Source organism: Eurosta solidaginis, chromosome 4 (genome assembly GCF_040869045.1).
Source record: "Eurosta solidaginis isolate ZX-2024a chromosome 4, ASM4086904v1, whole genome shotgun sequence".
NCBI lineage: Eukaryota > Metazoa > Arthropoda > Insecta > Diptera > Tephritidae > Eurosta > Eurosta solidaginis.
The window spans coordinates 109,125,599-109,148,437 of NC_090322.1; the positions used below are offsets into that span (position 1 = coordinate 109,125,599).

The 22,839-nt window shown below is 36.2% G+C and overlaps 1 protein-coding gene across 5 annotated transcripts; it reads right to left on the reverse strand.

Moving 5' to 3' along the window:
• Positions 1-11,117: 11,117 nt before the first annotated feature.
• Positions 11,118-21,145, reverse strand: LOC137250130 (tRNA (guanine(26)-N(2))-dimethyltransferase-like). Of its 5 annotated transcripts, none has more exons than XR_010952757.1 (10): positions 21,049-21,145; positions 18,797-20,971; positions 18,300-18,740; positions 17,870-18,231; positions 17,632-17,800; positions 16,151-16,601; positions 15,371-16,081; positions 15,210-15,309; positions 12,360-12,733; positions 11,118-12,300 (listed from the first exon to the last, which is right to left on the reverse strand). XR_010952757.1 is itself a non-coding variant. In XM_067782441.1 (8 exons), the coding sequence occupies exons 6-8, from the start codon at positions 17,788-17,790 to the stop codon at positions 16,544-16,546; spliced, it is 330 nt and encodes a 109-aa protein (XP_067638542.1). In that variant the 5' UTR covers positions 17,791-17,800; positions 17,870-18,231; positions 18,300-18,740; positions 18,797-18,924; positions 19,379-20,971; positions 21,049-21,145; the 3' UTR covers positions 16,257-16,543. The 5 variants fall into 5 exon arrangements, 1 of the variants encoding a protein (XP_067638542.1); XR_010952756.1 differs by having other exon boundaries at positions 17,333-17,800; XR_010952755.1 differs by having other exon boundaries at positions 16,151-17,800.
• Between the last annotated feature and the right edge of the window lie 1,694 nt (positions 21,146-22,839).

A 22,839-nucleotide genomic window follows, 5' to 3' on the forward strand; every position in this document is an offset into this window, starting at 1 on the left:
CCCATAACCGGCTGGAATTTTAAATAATGCTGGGAATACAGCAATGCAATAAGCAACACACATAAGCTCCCATTGCAAGAACACCAAAAACATACAAACATACGTATACCAAGCCATTGCGACCAAGCACAGCAGGCATTAAAGCGAACCGTCGGGGCGGACATCGCACAAAGAGAAACGAAAAAAATGCAATGTACTAGGAAGCGGTCACGTTAGCATACCAACAACACAGCGTGGTTACTAGACACAAGTTACCTACGAAGGGCAACCAACTCGTCGACAACAACAAGACCCAATAAGCAAGCAGCAGAAGGAAAACAAAAATAACTATGCTAGCTAACTGGAGATGCGTACCAACGAACTCCCATGTTAGGGGGGGCAGTACAAGAGGCATTTTTACATACGCAATTTGGAGATAAATACTTATAATGCGATATATGGGTAGAATAATACAGTTAAATGTAAGATACCTTAAGTAAATACATATAATAAGTAAAATTTATTGTTGCAGGATAACTGTCCACCTGCGCGTGGAAAAGTATAAAAGGGCGACAAATTTCGCGAATTGAGACAGTAGCCAGCTAGGTATAGTAGCCTGCTAACGCCTTGTTTAGCGGTGAATGGGACTCCTGGGATTTTTCCATCTCACGAGTTCTTTATTTTAGCAACTTTGGGGGTTTTTCCAACCCCATCGTTAGAGGGATTGTGGTGGTTTTTCCACCTCCGCAACCTTCAGAAAGAGCAGGGTATTCTTAAGCTATATACTCGGTGGGGGTTTTACCAACTCCACCGACTGGGAGGAAGTGGTGGTTCTCCACCTCCACTTTCTTTACGAAGTAGTCTGAGATTTTTAGTTTAAGCGTAGTCCCGGTGGGGGTTTTCCCAACCCCATCGGCGTAGAACCGACGGTGGTTTCCCACCTCCGTCGCCATAGCTTTAAGGGTAGTTTGAATATTTTGGAATAAAGAGTTTATAACGTTTCTTTTTTTAACAACAAAACGGGATCTTTCTCTTTAAAAGGAGACGATAGAGATTCTTCTCTAATTCCACAGGGATCCTGGACGGACTGAGCTTACCCCGGCGCAAGGAAAAGTCCGTCACAAATTAAGCGTAAAAAAAAGAGAGAAGATCGCAAAAAAAGAATTTGGTGCAAAGAATGGTTTAAAAAACGAGCAGCTCTTGGACTGAGCTTATTAAAGAACTGGAATTCACGTCACACAATGATTTTAAAAATTATGTCGCATAATCATTATTCTTTAAAATTCTATTACAATAGTCTTTGTTTTTTACTTGCCACAATGATGGCAAAGATTTATACATTTCAATAAATTCACTCAGAAATTTTTTATTGTCCATTTTACTTTTCCGCGCACGTCTGTTCCGTTCAGAAATTACTACGATTATGAGCTATTTCGCCACACACGCACGAAGAGTTCGCGCAAATGTTCGCCAAAAATTAAAATATTTTGATTTTTGGCGAACATTTGCGCGAACTGGCAAACACCACCTTACACGACAGAAAAGGTCGGGGTCAAGGGGTTGTGTAGCGCAATATATAGCTTCTCCAACCCAATTGTCAACCTCACCTTCGAGCGGCGAATCCCGTTTCACTAACAGACGAGGCTCTGGCGACCCCAAGCTCCTCATGGAACTTAGGGGTGGGGAGGGAGGCATGGCCTGAAGGTTTAATGTGGCGATATAAATCGTTCCCGAGATGGTCGGGCCAGCACCTTAATGGTGCTGTGTTACCGGAGCGTATCGGATCTGTATCCGACAAAGGACCATCACATCGATAACACTCCCCAAAGCCTTCGAGGAGTAACCTAATCGCTACAAAAACAACAACAACAGAAAAGGTCGCAGAAACATGACATAACGGGAATGTTCGCGGAAATGTTCGTGTCGTGTATTTGGCGCTTAAGAATCAATTTTTTCGATTCGACTCTAGAAAAAATCGATTAAATCGAACCAAACAATCACCCCTATTCTGCATTTCGATTACGTTCCCCATTCTACGCTCCGCTTTAATATTCTGCATTACGGCGGAATCGTAACGAGAAGAGGAAGAGCAAATGATTTTTCGAAATCAGCTGTTTTTACGGAATGTGTGAACATTGGAACCAAAATAAATTAAAGAAAATTTGTAAAAAAAAACACTGAAAAACGTTTATATATTTTATTATCCACGCCATTTTGTACAAAAAAAAAGCAATAGAATATATTGCCGCAGTTATATTTTTTGATTGAAGTGCATAATTGTAAGTGTGTTTTTGTCGTTCTTTTGGCTAATTCCCTGCCGTGACCACCAAGTTTTGTGCAAACGGATTCCTGCACGAATATAGTTGACATTTTCTAAATTTTATGGATGCTAATTTCATTGCACTGGCCTAAAATACTTTATAAAGATTTATTTATTCTTTCCGCAACGATTGTTTACGTTTTCGCTTCACCTTCATCTGCTCCGGCAGCTTGCTTTGGCATATAACTGGACCATAGATGTTAAGTAATGATTAGATAATGCTAATGATTGCTAATTAACCTTCATTTGCGAAATTCTCTAATTCATTAAACAATTAGAAATGTTCACCTAATTCCCATTAGATAATTGAAATTTTTATTCTAATGGTAAATCTAATTGCAATTAGTTGCCATTAGCAAAAGAAATTGGTTTACCTTTACAATTAGAAATCTAATTGACTTCTGCTAATGCAATTAGATATTCAATTAGCTTGAATTACAATCAGTTATTGAATATCTTATTGCATTAGCAGAAGTCAATTAGATTTCTAATTGTAAAGGTACACCAATTTTTTTTGCTAATGGCAACTAATTGCAATTAGATTTAACATTAGAATAAAAATTTCAATTATCTAATGGGAATTAGGTGAACCTTTCTAATTGTTTAATGAATTGAGAATATAAACCAATTGCATCAATTGCTAATTCTAATTGAAATTTAACATGTATGAACTGGACCCAACGAACAGACACAAATTAAAGCTGTCTATTATAATGGAATCAATAGCCGCGGCATTATTTGTGGAGTTGGAAAGCAACGCATACGAAAATGGCCAGGCGAGAATGGAAAGGCAAATATTGCGAGATTTGTGTAATCCATATGAGATGAGTGACGAATTGTAAGAAATTGAACTTAAAAGTAGTAAAGTTTAATGACTTATTTTCTTATTTAGGTTCAAAAAAACTTTCGACTTAATAAGGATGCTTTCAAGTATGTGTTAGATACTTTTGCGGGGCAAATACGTCCAGGGACTTCGACATCGACAAGTTGTTTTTGACCTGGAGACATATAAAAATCAATCATCATCAAGCCTTCTACGTTTCTTAACAATATAATAAAATAAAAAGAAAAATTGAACGATTCGAAGTTGGATCGAAAGAGATTGGAACACAGAATACCAAAATTGCCAAATCGAAAAAAATGCAATCCAAGTCGAAATGCAGAATATGGCTGAATGTTTATTTAAATTTTGCTTATTCTTTGTAACAGTGTACTTGCTTACGTATTCAACCATTTACACGATTTTTCCCGACAAATAAAACTGGACAGTTTCTCTCTCGTTTCGTTGACTGCCGACAAAATTGGAAGCATCAAGGAATGCAACATGGGTCTTCACTTGATCCTTTCATCGGAGTAAGATAATTAGTATAGTCTTTACCGAAATGTCATACATTTTGTGTTTTTTTTTTGAATCTTTTATTTCAAAATTAGGGAAAACAACCTTGGGAACATTAGCCAATACACTTTCTTCTTTAATACTTATTATTACAATTTGTGTAATGTCTCGCTTCGTTTACGGCATTAGATCTATGTTCGGCGTCATATAAAAAGGAAGTATTTATTACATACGTACAGGTAGACAGTAGAACACTTTATGTGTAAATGCCCGGCTCTAGCTAGAGCCCGGCTAAGGTTCCTTGGAACCCCGTTTCGAGAAGACCTCAGAGGGTTATCTGTCATAGCAATCCCGAATATTCTTAATTTTATCATCAACTCTAGCTGGTTGTAATACATTGACCGTAACATTCCGTAGGTTTTTAGACGAGTTAAATGTCATCAAAATGGCTTTAAATATCTACTTGGGCGACCAGGGTCGCAGCCATTTCACCTACATATTACATACATAGGGTAACATGTTCTCAGTATACGTTTTGCAGCTTTTTAATCAATGTGGTGTGCGGAACTTTCAATAGACAACATACGGCAATTTGTGTCATGTTTTGCGTAGTTTCAGTTAAAAACTTTATGGAAGTATTTTCTTAGCTTATTGAAAATAAAAAGGAATAAGGAATTTAATTGACGAAATTTCATAAAAATTGCCACTTCTGTTTTCGTGTTTGCTGCTGTCTATGTCATAAAAAGTATTGATTTTATATATTTGTTAAAAGTGTGTTTCTTATTGTTACTCGTGAAGGCAAAACGTACCGAGGATCCAAGCATTGTATAAAAGATCTGAATCCGTTATCTTCGACAATCCTAAAGGGTTGCATATGTTGTTGTTTTTGTTGCATATCATTCTAATCAAAGCACAATCCTGTTGTTTTTTCGCTCATCTACAGACTGAGACTTCCTTCTGTTGTTGTTATTTGGTTCAAAAAGGATTCTATAGGAGCTGTTGATGAAGACATTTTCACCAACTTTGGATGTGACCGCTTCAAGTGATTTAACAAATTGGTTATATTTCCACCTGTTTTGCATTTTTCCGCACAATTTGCATTTCGAAGAATTGCCCCGCACCTGACTAAAGTACTTCCAGACAACACATTTGCGAATATTTGGATTGCCTATAAGATTGAATTCACCTTCATGGTCACTTTCAATTTGCTTACTAGAATTTAAAAATGTGGTATTAATTAGTTTTCATTTCGTGCTGAACACAAAATTAACACAATTGACACATGTTCAATATGTTGCTTGTCAGAAGTGCGAATAAATTTCTTCATCTTTCTCCTTTCTCTCGAAGTCACCAACACAATAAAGCTAAATTTATAAAAACTAAAATTACGGAATATGTATTTCCTCAAGCGTCCGTAAAGTATATAGTGAAGAAAACTTCGATGACTAAAGAATCGAACGATTTAAAAAAATCGATTCTACATTTCTAAAAAGAAGATCGATTAAGAATCGAAATCCAGCTCTACCTTCCACTCTATTCGCAACATAACCTCAATTTAAGCTGCCAAACTATATAGTAAACAATATCTATGGTAAACAATGCTTGTAAACCTGTACTACTCATTCTGTTCTTGTCCATAGTGTACAAGTACAAGTTTGTTGACTTCTTTGTGACAGCATAGTGTACTTATACAAGTGTGTCAGCTAAGCGATAAACGTCAGAACTACAAACAGCCTCGCTCACCTGATGCAAATCTCAGGTCTAGAGTTGCATTTTTGGTACGCAAGAGTACTTCAAGCTGAGTTACATTTGATAGTTTAATAAAACTTTGTATTTACAGATGAAATAGTTGCATATATTTCCGTGGAAATAAGAATACTAGAAGATTTGTAGCCTGCAACAATGCGGAAACATACGGAAAGCAAAATTTATTTAAATTAGAGTCAAAATATAAAGCGCCACACGTGTAACATGGAAAAATTTCACTTCTAAGGCTGTTTACACAAATGCATAAGGGAAAAATTATATAAACGCTTTGGTCGCTTCAAAGCAAAGATAACGTACGTCGTTTCATTGTTTTTTGTATGGCTGGCGTTGTCAAAGCGTAGGCACTCACCCAAAGCATTTATGTAAATTTTTCAATACTTCGCCCGACAGATGAATTAATGAATGAACACAACCAAAGCGTCTGTGTAAATCCGCCTTAATTTTTGTAGCTGTAAAAGTCTCCTGCAAATAAAATGGTGCTGTAAGTGCAAACAAATCAAACTCCTATATGACACTACTTTGTTTTCTATGTATTTTCTTGTATTTTCTCTTATATTTTTTGTCGAGTGAGCCAATAAGATTTCAGTACTGGTGTAAGTGTGTGGAATACATTTAAAAACCCTAAAGAAATACAAGAAAAATACAACGTAGCTCATTAAAAACAAAGAAGCCTGTTTGTATTTCGATAGGGTTTTTTAACCTTAGGCTGTTTTTTCTTTATTTTTTCCGACAAATGAAAATTTTGTTTTAAGTTTCAAAATTTTGTGCATAAAAACACAACCAAGTTCAAAGTGTAAATTGTGTGTGCAAATGAGTTTTCAATAAGTGTACATTTTTCAGTTTTTCATAGTTAAGGAATTGACCTCCAGATTCTTGTGTTACACAAATATAGTTAACTTGGGTACAGAAATTCAAATTAAAAAGTTTTTCACACTAATTTGAAAAACTCTACGTTTTCTCTGCTTTTTACACTTAAAGGAGTAACCCTCCGTAATAAATTAAACTTTTAATGAAAATCAATAACTCTGAACTAAATACTTCTCGCCATGATATAAAATTAAAATGTTGTGGAATAGGAGCAACACTTTTGTGACTACATAAACCCTATTTCAATCTTTTACGTCTCTGCACAGAACCCTAATTGACCGTTTTCAATCGAGACAACAATGGCTACCCAGATTTTCCCGTTATGCTCACTTAAGCGAGTGCCTGTCAGAAAGAAGTCAACACACTTGTACTTGTACACTATGTCTGACAGCCACTCGCTTAAGTGAGCATAACGGGAAAATCTGGGTTGCCATTGTTATTTCGGTTGAAAACAGTCAATTTCGGTTCTATGCAGAGACGTAAAAGATTGAAACAGGGTTTATGTAGTCACAAAAGTGTTGCTCCTATTCCACAGCATTTTAATTTTATATCAAGGCGAAAAGTGTTCAGTTCAGAGTTATTGATTTTCATTAAAAGTTTAATTTATTACGGAGGGTTACTCCTTTAAGTGTAAAAAGCAGAGAAAACGTAGTTTTTCAAATTATTGTGAAAAACTTTTTAATTTCAATTTCTGTACCCAAGATCACCATATTTGTGTAACACAAGAATTTGGAGGTAAATTCCTTAACTACAAAAAACTGAGAAATGTACACTTATTGAAAACTCATTTGCACACACAATTTACACTTTGAATTTAGTTGTGTTTTTATGCACAAAATTTCGAAATGAAAAACAAAATTTTCATTTGTCAGAAAAAATGCCTAATGTTAAAAAACCCTATCGAAATACAAACTGGCTTGTTTGTTTTTAATGAACTACGTTGTATTTTTCTTGTATTTCGTTAGTTTTTTTAAATATAGTTCACACACTTACACCAGTACTGTAAACTTATTGGCTCCCTCGACAAAAAATATAAGAGAAAATACAAGAAAAATACATAGAAAATAAAGTAGGGTCATATAGTGGTGGGTAATGACACTATTTTTTGAGTGTTAACACTGTAGCACAGGCACACTTTGCAGTGTTAACACATTGTGTTGACACAATTGTGTTATAACTGATTATCGAAAGTCGATATGAGTGTTGGCACAATATCAGAGCACAGTACTGTGTTACTTACCTCTAACGCCACGTTTGACGCCATTTTGAAAAGTAAATCATGACAGCATTTATCTTCTTTCATACTCCCATGTTTAGGGAATCTACGTTATATAACCACAACTTTTGTTTAAATAGAACATTTTCAACTTAGAGTATACATTTTGTGCCCACATCTTTTAAACGTAATACACAGGCAAGATTATGAGTACAATCAACACACAAGGAAAACACAGGCACAATGTACTATGTATGTATGAATGTGCACTTACGATCTGAGTGTCATTCTCTGTGCTATAGAAACAGTCAGCTTTGTGCCATCGGCTGTGCCACTGTTTTATAAATTAATCGATAAGTGTGCGTGCCGCACATTACTGAGTGTTAACACAATAACACCGCACAGCGCTGTGTTACTCAGCCTTAGTGTCATATAGGAGTTCGATTTGTATGCACTAACAGCACCATTTTATTTGCAGGAGACTTTCACAGCTACAAAAATTAAGGCGGATTTACACAGACGCTTTGGTTGTGTTCATTCATTAATTCATCTGTCGGGCGAAGTATTGAAAAATTTACATAAATGCTTTGGTTGAGTGCCTACGCTTTGACAACGCCAGCCATACAAAAAACAATGAAACGACGAACGTTATCTTTGCTTTGAAGCGACCAAAGCGTTTATATAATTTTGGCCTTATGCATTTGTGTAAACAGCCCTAGAAGTGAAAATTTTCCATGTTACACCTGTACCGCTTTATATTTTGACTCTAGTTTAAATAAATTTTGCTTTCCGTATGTTTCCGCATTGTTGCAGGCTACAAATCTTCTAGTATTCTTATTTCCGCGGAAATATATGCAACTATTTCATCCGTAAATACTACAAGGTTTTATTAAACTATGAAATGCGACTCAGCTTGAAGTACTCCTAAGTACCAAAAATGCAACTCTAGACCTGAGATTTGCATCAGGTGAGCGAGGCTGTTTGTAGTTTTGACGTTTATCGCTTAGTTGACACACTTGTATAGGTACACTATGTTCTTGTCCTTTCATCACAGTGGACGTGCAGGGCTAGCCTCGGCTCAACCAAATAATTTTGGGCTTGACTTGGTTGAGCCGAAATCTTAAATGGACCTAAGGGTGGCACCTGCACTCCATTCTGGTGAATTGGCGGAGTTGGGATGTGCAATGCTTCCCTAAACAGGAGTTAGGGAAAGCTTTTGCACTCTCAACAGGAAGTACTGTAAGGGCGTGATGCCACATAACAGAAATAAAAATTAAAAAAAAAAAGAACAATCATAAGTTATAAGTGAAAACAACGGAACAAAAAACGGATGGCAACACACCACATATTGAAATAAAATACAAAATTGAAAGTGAACTAACGGAACAGTGAACATAACGGAATAAAAACTCATGGCAACACGCCACATATTGAAATAAAATAGAGAAAATTCTCGTAATTGGTGATGGCGCTTTAATTCATTGAATGGGCCAAATAAGTCGATTTATAATCGACCTCCCTAGCCACGGTGCGGGAGTACCTTAAACCCCTAAAACAAAAAAAAAAAAATTAACCTGTACTATGGCCATGGTTCAACTATACATGGTTGGCTCATCTGTAAAGCAACAAAATATGTCTGTTTAAATTGTCAAAATCTGTGTATTGGTGTTGGTGCGAATGGTATGGAATGGATCCCCAGTTAGAACGCTACTTGTTATATAATGCATTAAATTATCCATAGTGCTACAAAAACATGTGAGCAGCCTTCTCTTTTATGTTCACTAAATTCTGCTATTAAGCTTTCATATAGTTTTCTCTTTTCAATATGCTATTCATATGCCATATATAACATGATTTATACAGCAACGAATGTCATAAATCTATGCGTTAGCGTTATGGCATAAATATCATATTATCTAGCTGTTGTATTTATCCCATAGTCCTAACGCATCTATAACGAAAAAAATAACACTAAACTTTTTTTAATAAAATTTTTATTAAAATGAATTAAAAAATTAACAAAATTTAATATTGTGTTAAAATTAATTAAGTTTAAAATTTAACAACCGGCAATCATAAATTTATCCACCAATGCTAATGCCCAAACTTCTGTTGGTTGTCTACAATAGTTTTGAAGTTTGCGTTTCTAAATTCCAAAATTTTATCTGAGTGTTCTTTGAACAGCTAACAATAATATTTTGTTCTGCAGCAAAATGTTGTAAGAAATGTGCGTCCGTTATGGGCGCATTATGACCAATGAGACGTTGACGTCCCGCCTGTTCTGCAATATCCACCATCAATTAATTGTGTATCAAGGCTACAGCTCACTATGCCATTTCATCGCAGCGTCAATGCACGTAGAGCCAATCTAAAGCAAACGCAAAATCAGTTTCAGTTTAATTACATAAATAATTTGCAGTCCACCTCTTACCCCAAATTCCAAATAACAACATTTTCAGCAGCTGCGGCTAGTGCATATCGGCTTTCAATTGTATTGTATATTCACCAAAATTTACATTAGATCGGCAACTATTGATGATATTAAAACGTATATTAAATATATTATAGGCCGATAAGCCAAGTATTGTTTCGTCAGACCCATTTAAAATATATAGACGTGCACTAAACTTTTAATTAAATTGAATATTAGCCGTGTTTTTTAACACGCGTATATCCGTTTACGCTTAAACTTTATATTGACTGCTAAGAGACAAACTATAAATACACCTCTGAAATTGCTGCGCATAAATTTTGTCCTACTAAATTTCAATACGCATTATACTCAGATGTAACTGAAATATGTGTCTTTGTTTCACCCTGTACATTAATTCTATGTATTATGTGTGTGTCCACAATTCATCGCAACTGATTCAGCTATATGTTATACCCTATGGCCATCAGAGCGTTGCGTCTCCGCTTTTCGCTACACCCTGTTGCTGTAGCTAGTTGTTTTACCACAGCCGCTAGATGGGTCTCCTAAGCATTATCTAAGCGAAGATAGGCGTTTTTTAACACGCACAAACGAAACGTATACGCGCGTGTTAAAAAACACGGCTAACATTAATATTTTTTGACGCGTGCTATCTGTCACAAAGCAATAGAAATGAGTGGGAATGCATACAATAGACAATAATGCAAAAATGATATCTCGCCTTCCCTCTCTGACATTCAGCCACAACCATGGCGGAACCATACAAGGTGGTAGCATGGTGACATACCAACAAACATATAAAACTTCCATGTACTTTCCCTGCAAAAACGCTCCACGTCATTTTACTAGTCATTTTATGGTCATTGTGACTTTCTGCAGCGGTTATATTCATAGTCACGTTTGCTTGGCGTGATGAACTTTTGTGACCAAATTTTCCGTTTCGTTCCTATTAATGTGATCGTGCATTCCGCTCCCACTTATAGGATGTGAGCATAGCACTGTGCTGCTCACACACGTCACAATGCTCGTCAATTGGCGGTCATTTTTCCGTCATTTCACTCTACATTTTCGAGCCATTTGACAATCAATTTTACTGCGGTTTTACCATTTATATAACCGCCATATAACGTGAATTTTACCTGCAGATTTACTTTACCTGGAGCAGCCATATGAATAAAATATGAACCAAAAAAATTGAATTTTCAATATTTATTATTTTCAATATTATTATATATGTACATGAAATTGGAACTTATATTAATCCAGTTCATATAAAACAGAAGAACTTTAATAATAAATAAACTCGCTTAATTGGTTTTTTGTTTTCCAATCTCTTCTAAGCGAGCAAAAAAATAATATTAAGCTTTAGACAAAACTCCAATTATTTGAATAATCTACAACTTAAAGCTTAGTAGAAATTCAGATCAAGAATATTCAAAGGTGTCGTGGATCCAATTGCTGTCGTAATTGATGAACTTAAAAATGTACGACTAGTAATTGAGTCAGACTTATTATTGTTCTAAACCTAATCATTCAAGCAATAATTCTGCAACCCATAGCAGGAGTATTGATTGGTTTCAAATCTAATTCCAACAGCAATCGTACCACGACATACTTTATTATATATGCACATGAAATTGTAACTTAAATTAATACAGTTCATATAAAGAAAAGTAAGTACTTTATTAATAACATAAACTCTCTTAATTGGTTTTTGTTTTCCAATTGAAATCTTTTCTAAGCGAGCAGAAAATAATTTTAAGCTTTAGAAAAAACTCCAATTATTTGAATAATCTACAACTGAAAGCTTAGTAGAAATTCAGATTAGGTTTACTCTTTTTTCAGATCAAGAATATTCAAAGGTGTCGTAGAATCCGATTGCTGTCGTAATTGATGAATTTAAAAATGTACGACTTGTAATTAAGTCAGACTTATTATTGTTCTAAATCTAATTATTCAAGCAATAATTCTACAACCCTTAGCAGGAGTATTGATTGGTTTCAAATCTAATTCCGACAGCAATCGTATCACATCCCTTATTATATATGTACGTGATATTGCAACTTAAATTAATACTGTTGATATAAAGAAAAGTAAATACTTTAATAATAAATAAACTCTCTTAATTGGTTTTTGTTTGCCAATTGAAATCTTTTCCTGTGCAAGCACATCGCTAACCTGTGTTGGCAAAATATATGATTATACTGTCTTCGATAGATAGTCGGACGAGCCGTTACTCGGCGAAGTAGAGATGACCGTTGTGTCGGTGGCAGCTGTTACAACAGCAGTTTCTAACTTTACACCATCCGTACAGTGTGATGAATGCTTCACTGCCTTTTCCAATTGCTTGGCGTCAGCAATTTTTGCTGTTTGTAAAGCTTTAGCTGTAATGCAAATATATAGATGGGTTAAAGTGGTTTTCGTATGTTATTCAACAACTCACCCTATACCATCATCACAGCCTCCTCATCGATTTTGAATATGTGTACTGTTTCAGTATTCAGACCCAGTTCGTTTGATGCAATATTTTCGATTTGATGAATATGTATACTATCCGTTAGGCAGACAATTAGGTGCGTTCGATTCATTCATATACTGTGGGTATTTGAGCCGTAGACGCAATTGATATATTGTAACATTTGTAAACAGTTGGGCTTCTCTGCTGTCACCATCACCACTAGAGAGCTATTGAAGAAACGCTCGACCAAGATATGTTTTTACCAAGATATGATTTACACGCATAGATTTTTTCCACCTTGTCAGTTATTGATGGAGAAAATGCGAAAGCCATATTTACCATCCAATACGGAAATGGAACTGTGGAGGAAGAAACATTTTATAAAATTTAATAAAATCAATAAATGATAGTTGTGTTAAAATGGGGTAAAGTATCGTATGTTAAAGTATAGCGAAGTTTGAATAGGTCTCATTCTTCATTCTTAGAAACATGTACGAAGGTACCTCGTAAGATATTAAAAATCCTCAACGCTTTTTTGCAATAACTTAAAAAAAACTCATATTCATCAAATTTCTGTTTTACTTCTACATATCAATAGCTACCTTTACCACCAGAAGGAGTCACTATTGCTTCTACACCTATGCTATTGTTTCCTACACCGATGAGCTTTGTAATAAAATAAACAGCTATCTCCCCAATCTCTCCAGTTTTGTCGCCTCGCGAAACCTGATATTGTAACCAACCAAATCATCGGTGATCTTATTTAAAACATGGCCGCGCCAAATGTCGACCATATGGCATTACCCTACCGACTGTCTTACACCTTAAAATTTTGGGTGTGACTTTCATCAGGATCTACATTTTGGTGAGCACGCAGCCGCAATTGTTCCGAGAATTCAGAGCCGTACCAAAATCCTCAAATCCCTCGCTGGCAGTACCTGGGGAAAGGATAAAGAAACGCTCATGACTACACACAAAGCAATTAGCCAGCCGATTAAGTGCTATGCGTCACCCATATGGTCGCCAAGCCTAAAAATTACCCACTGGAAGAAGCTACAGGCCTGCCAAAATACTTCTCTCAGAATTGCCACGGGCTGTCTTCTTATGTCCCCAGAACACCATCTGCATAATGAGGCGAGAATACTCCCCATCAGGGAGAGAAATGAGATGCTGACGAAACAGTTCCTGTTGAATACCCAAAAACCTGAGCATCCCAACAGACATCTGATTGGTCAACCAGCACCGCCTAGGGGCCTAAGGAGTTATCTCCGTAAGCATTTTGAGGAAATACGGCTCCTGAGAACCCAGCCGTATGAAGCGAAAAAACACAAGCAGGTCCTTGGTGAACTCCATAAACAAGCGTCGGACCTTTATGCTAGGAATTGCCCGGTGAATTCAGTACTCAAAGAAAAATATCCAAACCTCGCGGAAGAGGAACGCATACTGCCCAGAGAAAAGCGAGTCACTCTAGCTCAACTTCGTTCTGGATACTGTAACAGGTTAAACTCTTACCTATCCAGAATCAACCCCGACATACAAAATGTATGCCCCGCTTGCAATGTGTCCCCACATGACACCAACCATCTCTTTAATTGTAATGTGGAACCAACGCCTCTAACACCCCTTTCATTATGGTCCCCCCTGTCGAAACAGCAAGTTTCCTTGGACTCCCGTGAGAGGATATTGATGATAATTTCTGATCGGTCGCACCTATTGGATGGGGCGAAGCACTGCTACAATAACAACGTGTGAAAGATGGTTGCATAATTCGTTGCTCCCTGTTGCTTTGCTTATATTTTTTTTCTCAATTTTAAACAAATTCGCAACAATAACTAAACTTTTAATTTGTTAACAAAAATAGAAATGCGCAACAAAATTTCAATTGGCAAATCAGCTGACTTCGAAGATTCGAAATTCCTATTCCCCAATTATTGTTCTCTCTAGGAGAAAAGAATTGGAAGAATTTTTCTGCGGTGCTATTAAGGCAATGACCTTTGACCTCGAGTAATTTTTTTAGCTCGAATAGGATAGATGGGGACTTTTAATTTTAATATTTTTATGGTAAACTAGAGGTCCTCACTAAAATTTGGCTTTGTAGTAATTTTTGTTATTTTAATTGTCTAAATAAATTAGCCGTTCTAATATTAAAATCGCCACTCTCAATACAAATCAAAAAACAAGTATGAAAAAGTTGTTAACGTTACAGTGCTTATGGATTCATTTTAAGAGTGCATTAAAAGAAAAAAGTTTTGTTAAGCACATTTTTAAAAAGGAAAGGAAAGGTCGGTAAAAATGAGACTTACCATATATTCATATTGGCTTCTGAGTGGAATATCACCAAATCTCGGCTGCCGTTCCAAAAACTTCCTGTCTCAGAATTCGTTTGAAGAACGCCCTATCTTAGAATTTGTTTCATAAACACTCCAGCTATTGTCAAAATGTGTTGTATTTGAGCTCAGATCGGTCATTTTTGAAGCCAAATCTGAGTTAGGGCATTCTTCAACCGAATTCTGTGATAGGGCTTTTCTAATATACGGGGTTATTCAAATATTTTCTGGGAAAGGTGCTTTTCGAAACGGCACCCGAGACCGGGTGATATTGTTGTAGCAGTGCTTCGCCCCACCTAACTGCTACAACAACAACCGGGTGATATTCCAATCAGCAGGCGATATGGATATAAGGTTTCATTTAGATGTCCCATTTTTACTGAGCTTTTGTTTTTGTGCCTTTCGTTTTACGGATATGTTTAGATATAAGTTTTTTTATTAACTTTTAAAATAAATCCATTTTTAACTGCCCGCCGTTCAAACTCTGAACCCTATTGTATATTCTTACGATTTCAATGAGAATGATTTCCCACACTCTGAGCACGAGTATGGTCGCTCGCCGGTATGCATACGTATATGGCGCTTTAGCTTAGATGAAGTTGTAAAATCTGTGAATTAACGATCAGTAAAATGAATATCATTTACAATCACAGTCTTATAAACCTTTACCCTTGTTGCAGAAATTGCACGTATATTTTCGATTGGGTTTTGGCGGCTGCTGAATTTTAGTGACCAAATTTTGCTTTAATTTAGCTCCTCCTCCTTTAAGGCTGTCATATTTCGCTCCCGGGTTTCTGGATCTTCGTCTTTGGGCGTAGTTAAATGCGTACGTAACTCCGTAAAGTGAGGAAAAGTTGATGGGCAAAACTCACATCTATGAATATTTTTGCCCAGATGTGTACGTAAATGCGACAGCACTGGATCGCTTACAGCAAAGGTGCATTCACAGTATTCGCATTTGTATGGTTTTCCACCGGTATGAGTACGTATATGACGGCGTAGATTTAGAGCGTAGGTAAAGCTTTTTTTTTTTAAAGCTTGTTGTCGCTGAAGTTTCACTGCCTTTTTGAGCGCTTTGAAAGCTTATGTGTGATGATGCATCATCACCACCCAAAGAACTATTAGACTGATCTTCGCAATTTTCCTCTAGTATAGTAGATGGTCTGAGAAGTCTCACCATTTTCAAAGGTGAAGTTTGTAAAGTGGTATCGCCCACTATTGTGGAGTCCCACATTTTAGATGGCGCTTCAATATCTTCTAGTAGTGTTACATCAATACTTTTTAAAGGAGTTTTATTATCCAATTAATGCTGCTCCTGTACGCATAAGTCATGCAATAGACGTTGCAGTGATTGTGCTTCTTCATCTATTTCTTGTAGTTCTAAGATTATATTATTAAATTTATATCACGCAATCTTATCAACTTTCAATATGTTGTATATTCACTTACCTTGTTTACAAGGGATTTTAAAATAGTTCCATCGGCGCTGCGCTTTTTAGCATCTTCTTTAACCATATCCTTGTTCTCGCTATGTATGTACTTAAATAGTGTGCTGTCAGGATCGGATGCTGTTTTATCACACATTTTTTCCAAAGCCATAAAACTTTCATCAGACGTACGTTGCTGTTGGCATTCAAATATAGTTTCGTCACAAGATGCCTTAGTTGAAAAATTATAAGGAATCCTCTTTATAGTGTTTGCATTGTTGGATTTATTTTCATCCTCCATTTCAAATAGTTTGTTCATTGCATTTCCGCTAACAGCAACGTTACTTTCGTGTTGATCCACATTCGCTACATGAGGAGCTGCGCGTGCTTCTAGCAAAGTTTGTAGATCCTCCTCTCAATCCAAGCTAAAGCGTTGGCAAGATACCGGCTCTTTAGCAGGCGTTGTAGCCTTTCTAAATGTGTTCGTGAATCGAGAAAAAAATGTTGAAGATATTGTTTGTATTAATTTTTAATAATAGGTATATATTACCATGCTAAAGTGATTTATCTTTTTAAAAGTAAAGTAATAAAGTTCTACAAGCTAGTAGCTACTTTTTAGTCAAAGATTTGGAAAAATTTCAAATTCTTATATAGTAAGCCAATTTACTCTACAGTATTTAAAACATCCATCTCCATGCTCACTCGAATGGCTCATCATAAACAAGCATGCAATTTTAATGATATATTTATAAGCATTTACCGTTGCATGACAAGTAATTTCTTGACTTTTGCACGCCAAGCTTTATTTGCTTGAAATTTTTCCAATCCAGACATTTGTATTCAGGAAAATTGAAAAAGAGCAACAAACATCCAAGTTATGTTTTGTTGAACCACAGCAGATAAGGCGCGGTAATCTTCCAGGGTTTTCGTTACGAAATATCTTTTCCAGATAAGCTTATACCACTTGAGCACGCTACGTTGTGTTATTATTTTATCCAATAGTTTCTTAATGGTTGCCCCATCATTTGAAATTGTGGCCTTACCACTGGAATCAACAATATGCTTGTCCATATTACGTGAACCCAATGTGGTGCGTACAGCGTCCACAATTGAATGCGAGGTATTGATGTTGGATATGATGAATATTTTTTACATAAAAACTCATGTACCCAATACAAGTTCAGGCATACCGCCGATAACACACCTTTTAAACGACGTTGTGTCCAAACCACTTAGCGGTTTTTCTTCTATGATTTGTAGCAATTCTTCAACAAACGTTGGATCATGTATGGGATGCGACCAAAGTGGACCGCCCATCTATATTTGGGAATATAAGAAACAATTTGGTGTGAACAATTGGTGCCAGTTAACCCTCTGAAAAAGCGACTGACGCGCCGTTTTGAACGGACATAACCGTTTAAACGGTTAAGCACCAATTAAGTAAGAAGGAAAAAATTTGATTTATTCGAGTTTAAATACTTAAGTGGGATAGTTGAAACTTACATGATGTTTATCACCGCAATGCGCACAATTTGTATTAACATTTGGTCCAGTTGGTATACCGAATTTTTCTTCCGCATTGCCTTTATCTGAGATCTTGCTTTTTACAATACCCATAGGCTGTAGCGTATAGGTATCACAACCAGTGCATTGAAATACCATTCATTGTTTGCTGTGTTCATAATATAAAGATATGGTAAGTAATTGGATTGTGGTAAAGGCCAAAATGCTGTATACCAACCTCATGCTATATTTACACTTCGCTTGACTACTATGCATACGCACAAATACGCGTATATAAAAATTGGCAGAAATGCTCAAAAGTGGCTCAATATATTTTCCATAACGATTAGAGTGCGTTTCAATGCAATGCAATAGTATACGCAATCCCATCTCATGGCAGCATTTCATACGCAAAGGCACAGAACTATATTTGGCATAGCGCGCTTCAGGCGTATTGCCTGCCAGCACAGCCATATCATTCGCAGTTACAAGTAATGAACCCCACTCGCGCCATCCAGAAAGCGATTCGGACAACCATAAGGATCTAGGTCTATAACATCGAAACGCTTCTCATATGAAGTTGAAAGGTACATGAGAGTCCTATTGCGAATTTTATTATTGATTATTACAGTTAAATCACTAGCTATTGATTCGTATATCAAACCTACATTGCATCCCCTTCGCTTGGCACAATTAAATGTTCCACTCCATTGTGTCGCATATTTACGCTAATGGAATCTACTGCCACCTTAGATAGATCATTTGCAACAATTTCACGCACGCCTGCTACTTCTTTTGCATAACTTATGCTACGTAAACCTGTTGCAGCAAGCGCTTCCAATATTCGCAGTCCATCGTCGTATTTTACACCACCAGCCGTGTATGGTTTCTTGTCATTAGCATTGCTTGCTTTCCTTTGTATTTTGTCGATTTTTATGCGCCGCCGCTTCCCGCTCTCTTATCAACCGCTTTGAGTATACATTAAGTACTGAAATACTTAAATCACGATTAAATTCGTGTACTGGATTGTAGAATACGGCCCCGCCGGCAATAATTTCTGTAGTGCTTTCTTTGATCACACGTTCGGGTGCTTTGTCGTTCGTAGCGATCTGTTAATTCATAAAATTTAGGGCGATTTTGTTAATAACGCGAAACATATATTTACCTTATTTTCAGATATTTCCTCAACTTCCATTTTGGCTTTAAACTGCTGTGCATCCAAGTTTTTGTTATCAGCTGTTCGATGGTGGCATACGCTGGCTGCTGCTTTCGTTGAACAGTGAATCGTGGAAACTGTTTCAACAGAGGAAATATTTAAGCATTAAAGATGCACAACACTGTTTTTTTATAAATCAACGATGATAGCCAGCCTTGGGAGGTTGTTGCTGCTGCTATTGTGACCTTGCATTACCCGGTTGCTGTTGTGGTATATACCTTGGTATAACTGGATGTGGCGTCATTGCCCCACCTGGTCCAGTTGATGCGGACCACGAAACCCAACCACCACGACCTACACTGTTTGGGTTCACTTTGCTGCTGCAAACACACCTCCGTCACAATAATTAATGGAGACCATGGGTATCTCAACAAGAGAGGCTATTTTATTGCACACATAGCCGTTTTTTTACACCGAATTTTCTAATCTTTTTTTTTCAATTTTGGATAATAAATCTTAATGGTAACAAGAATTTTTTTCTTGTATGTATGTGGAAATCAAAATTTACTATTCTGCATTAGAATTGCTCACGATTATTTATACTATGCTATTACATATTTCACTTTCTTTCTTTATAAACATGCACACATTGATATGAGTTTTTTTTGCTAAAACACACTTTAGTAGACCAAAAAATATTAAAGAATGCGTATATTAATTTCTGCAAAATGTAAATCACACAAATTGAAAAAATTTTCCACTTTTCTGCAGAATTAGAAATGGCGGATTTTTCGCACGCAAAAATGACGTATTTTGCTATCCCTATGAAAATAATAGGTGCGAGAGAGCACGATACATTGTGGGAAAGCAAAATTTGTCAGCATGCTATTTCATTTGCACAATTTTTCATTCCAAATCGTCACCCCTGTCAAAAATTCGTGTGGCTGTGTGCGTTTTTGGTCACACGATTTTTGCAGGGTTGTTTTTGTATGTCGATGGACTAATGTCAAAATCGTAATGCGCCGGAAGTTGATGTATCAAATCATATTAAAAAAGAATAATCAGCTGTCGCCGTGCTACCACCTTGTATAGTTCCGCCATAGCCAGAACAAACTTTTTTTTGTTGTAGAGGAGATGACAGCTGAAGACTTTGCATTTGTATACGTGAATGCGTTAGGCAGTTTTTGCTGGGCGAAACATAAAACTTAGCATTGTATGTGTAAGTAAAATGTTGCCAATGTGTTGGTTTCATTTTGAGTTTGCCACAAGGCGAGTTCAGTAGAGGTGGTGTTATCCCAACAGCTGATTGCTTCTTCTTGATAGTTTTCCATACAACGCCTTGTACTACAACATGCCAGTTAATCGAAATCAACGAAAATTTTCTTTTGACTTGACATTCTTCTGTGCGGCCAATTGGTTGAGATCGCTTTGCCACCACCTAGTATAGGCCCCTATTATGGGACAAATTCGATCTTCGACCGTGGTCGAAAGAGCTGATCGAACGAATTTTCATTCGGTATTACGACGCGCGTTCGATGAAGGCAAGCATTATTGTGAATTTCGATAAATTCAAAAGTTCACAATAGCACATTTCCAATACTCTGTCAAATAAAATAGAATAAATAAACAAAAGCAGAACAAGTTATTAAATGCAAATATTAAAAATAAAAATATGACTACAACGGAATTGTGGTTTGATGATTCGTCAGATGAAGAGGAAAGCTTACTGGAGCTAACCAGAAGTAGGAGACGGGTAAGATGCTCAAATCCTTTGGAAGTGAATTCCACCACGTAAGTGTGGCTTTCTAAATAAGTTGTTAAATTGTTGAAATTATAAGTTTTGTTTATAGATTTATTCAAAATTTCAGACTGTCCAAAGAAGCGTTCATGGACTTGTTGTCCAGTACAGATGAACTGCTGCAGGAATGCACAAGAGCCGAGTCTATTCCTAATATTTTTTTAATTTTGGCAACAGTTCTCCGATTTTGCGCTCAGGGATCCAACCAACCGAGCGTTGGAAACGGCATTCACTTATTTGTGAAAGATGAATAAAATTGAATTACGAGGAGGCTGAGCTGCATCAAGCAAAGTTGCATTTCTATAATGTGCAAGTTCCTTTGCTATATGGGGATTTTGTTCCATAATTGTCTTTCAAGCTGTTTCTTTGTACTCACGACCTTGGACCTATATAAAATTAATTCAAATAGTTTAAAATTACTAGCAGGTAGTAAAAAAGCAGAACATAAATACAAAAAACTTACATTTTAAACAATTCTTTTTCTATTCGATACAGCATCGACTACAAATTTCTATTCGCTTGAAAATTAGATACACAACGAAAATTTCGACAGAGATGAGTTCTCATAATACCAATTTCAAATTCGATTTTCGATGTTCGATAGCCAGCGAAGATCGAAGATCGAATAATGCTCATAATAGGGGCCATAGATTCGCCTTGGTTTGCCATCTCCTTTTCACAATCCCTTCGACCATGCAATGACATAAATAAAATCAGCTGATGAGATGAGCCAACCTGTATAATTGAACCATGACTATGGCCATAGATGAATAGATTTGCAACTCTTTGTTTCGAGAGAGCGCTGTCAAAATGCACATTTTTTATAACATTTATCAATGATGCCACTCCAAAGAAAAATGAATAGATCTGAAAATGGGGATTTTTGACATACATTTCGGCGATTATAGTTTCAATCATTTAATAAAATGATAGTCGTAAAATATTTATTTCTTTAAACTTATTTTACAATAATACGACTAGTTAGAGTTAAATATAAACAAATCTAAGTAAAATTTGCATTTCGATTAAATTAATTAGTCAAATATTGTACCGCATTTAACTCGCAGTGAAAACCATATATTCTTTTGAAATTTCAGTAAATCGGACATATGATATAATAGTTAACATCATTTAATAGATAGGGTTTATCCTACATGTTCACGTTCCAGGTTCTGTGATCAAAATGGACTGGTTGCATTGGTAGTTCATATTTACAAAACCTCTTTTTGGTGATAACTTTTAAATGCGAAATAATATTTACCCTCCGCCTTCGAACTAATAATATTTACACTAAAAAAAGTATTTTAATCCTTTTCCCATAATTTTTGAACGCTATTCTACAGTTGTCGGTCAAACTAAAGTTTACCGAAATTGTTGGCCCGTTTTTCGTTTTGGCTGGCACATTTTTTATTCTGGCACCCGCTTCAGCTGGCGCGAGGGATTTATGTGTGATTGTTGCCAGCAATAACTAGAAGATAAATCCTTCGTGAAAGCGAAAATATGAGAGCGTAAACAAAAGATTCGTATCAATCTAATCTATGACTATGGCCATACAAATTGAAAACTAAAAAAAAGTGATTTTGGTAAAAGCCTAACTGCATTAGGTGATAGATAGCACTGATGACATGATACGAAACTTTTATTCTCTCTCAATTCGTTTCCAGGAATGGGTCTTGAAGTTCATTCGATTGTAAACAAAAGTTCGTTCGTTTCCAAGAATGGGTCTTGAACATCATATGGCTATAGAGTTGCCTAAACTACCCAAAAAAAAAAAACTCCAAGAAATCCGTTCGGTTTCATTATTTTCAAAAAATCAGCAAGTAAGGTGATAAAAACTTATTAAAATTTATAAAAAAGTCAAAGTTTTGTAGAAATATTTTGTGGTAGATAAGAGAAAAAATATGAAATAATATATTTCGATTGCGTTGCTTTGCTTTGTTGCGCTGGCACCGCCATAAGATAACAATGAACGGCTAGCCCCTTTTTCACTTTGATGCGACCAAAATGTTTATTTACATACATATGCATATCCACATACAATAAAAAACGCAAAAAATTTATAAGAAATTACGAAATTAGATCACTTAGTGAAGTATCTGCGTTGTGGTCCGCAAAAGGCTGTTAATTATACATGTTGCGTTAACCTATACGTATACCTACAATTTATCTCAGCTGTCAAAAGTGGAATGTTGCAACGCTCCACAAAAACCTGGCCTTTATGCATCAATTTACATCAATGCGAAGACTAAGAAGC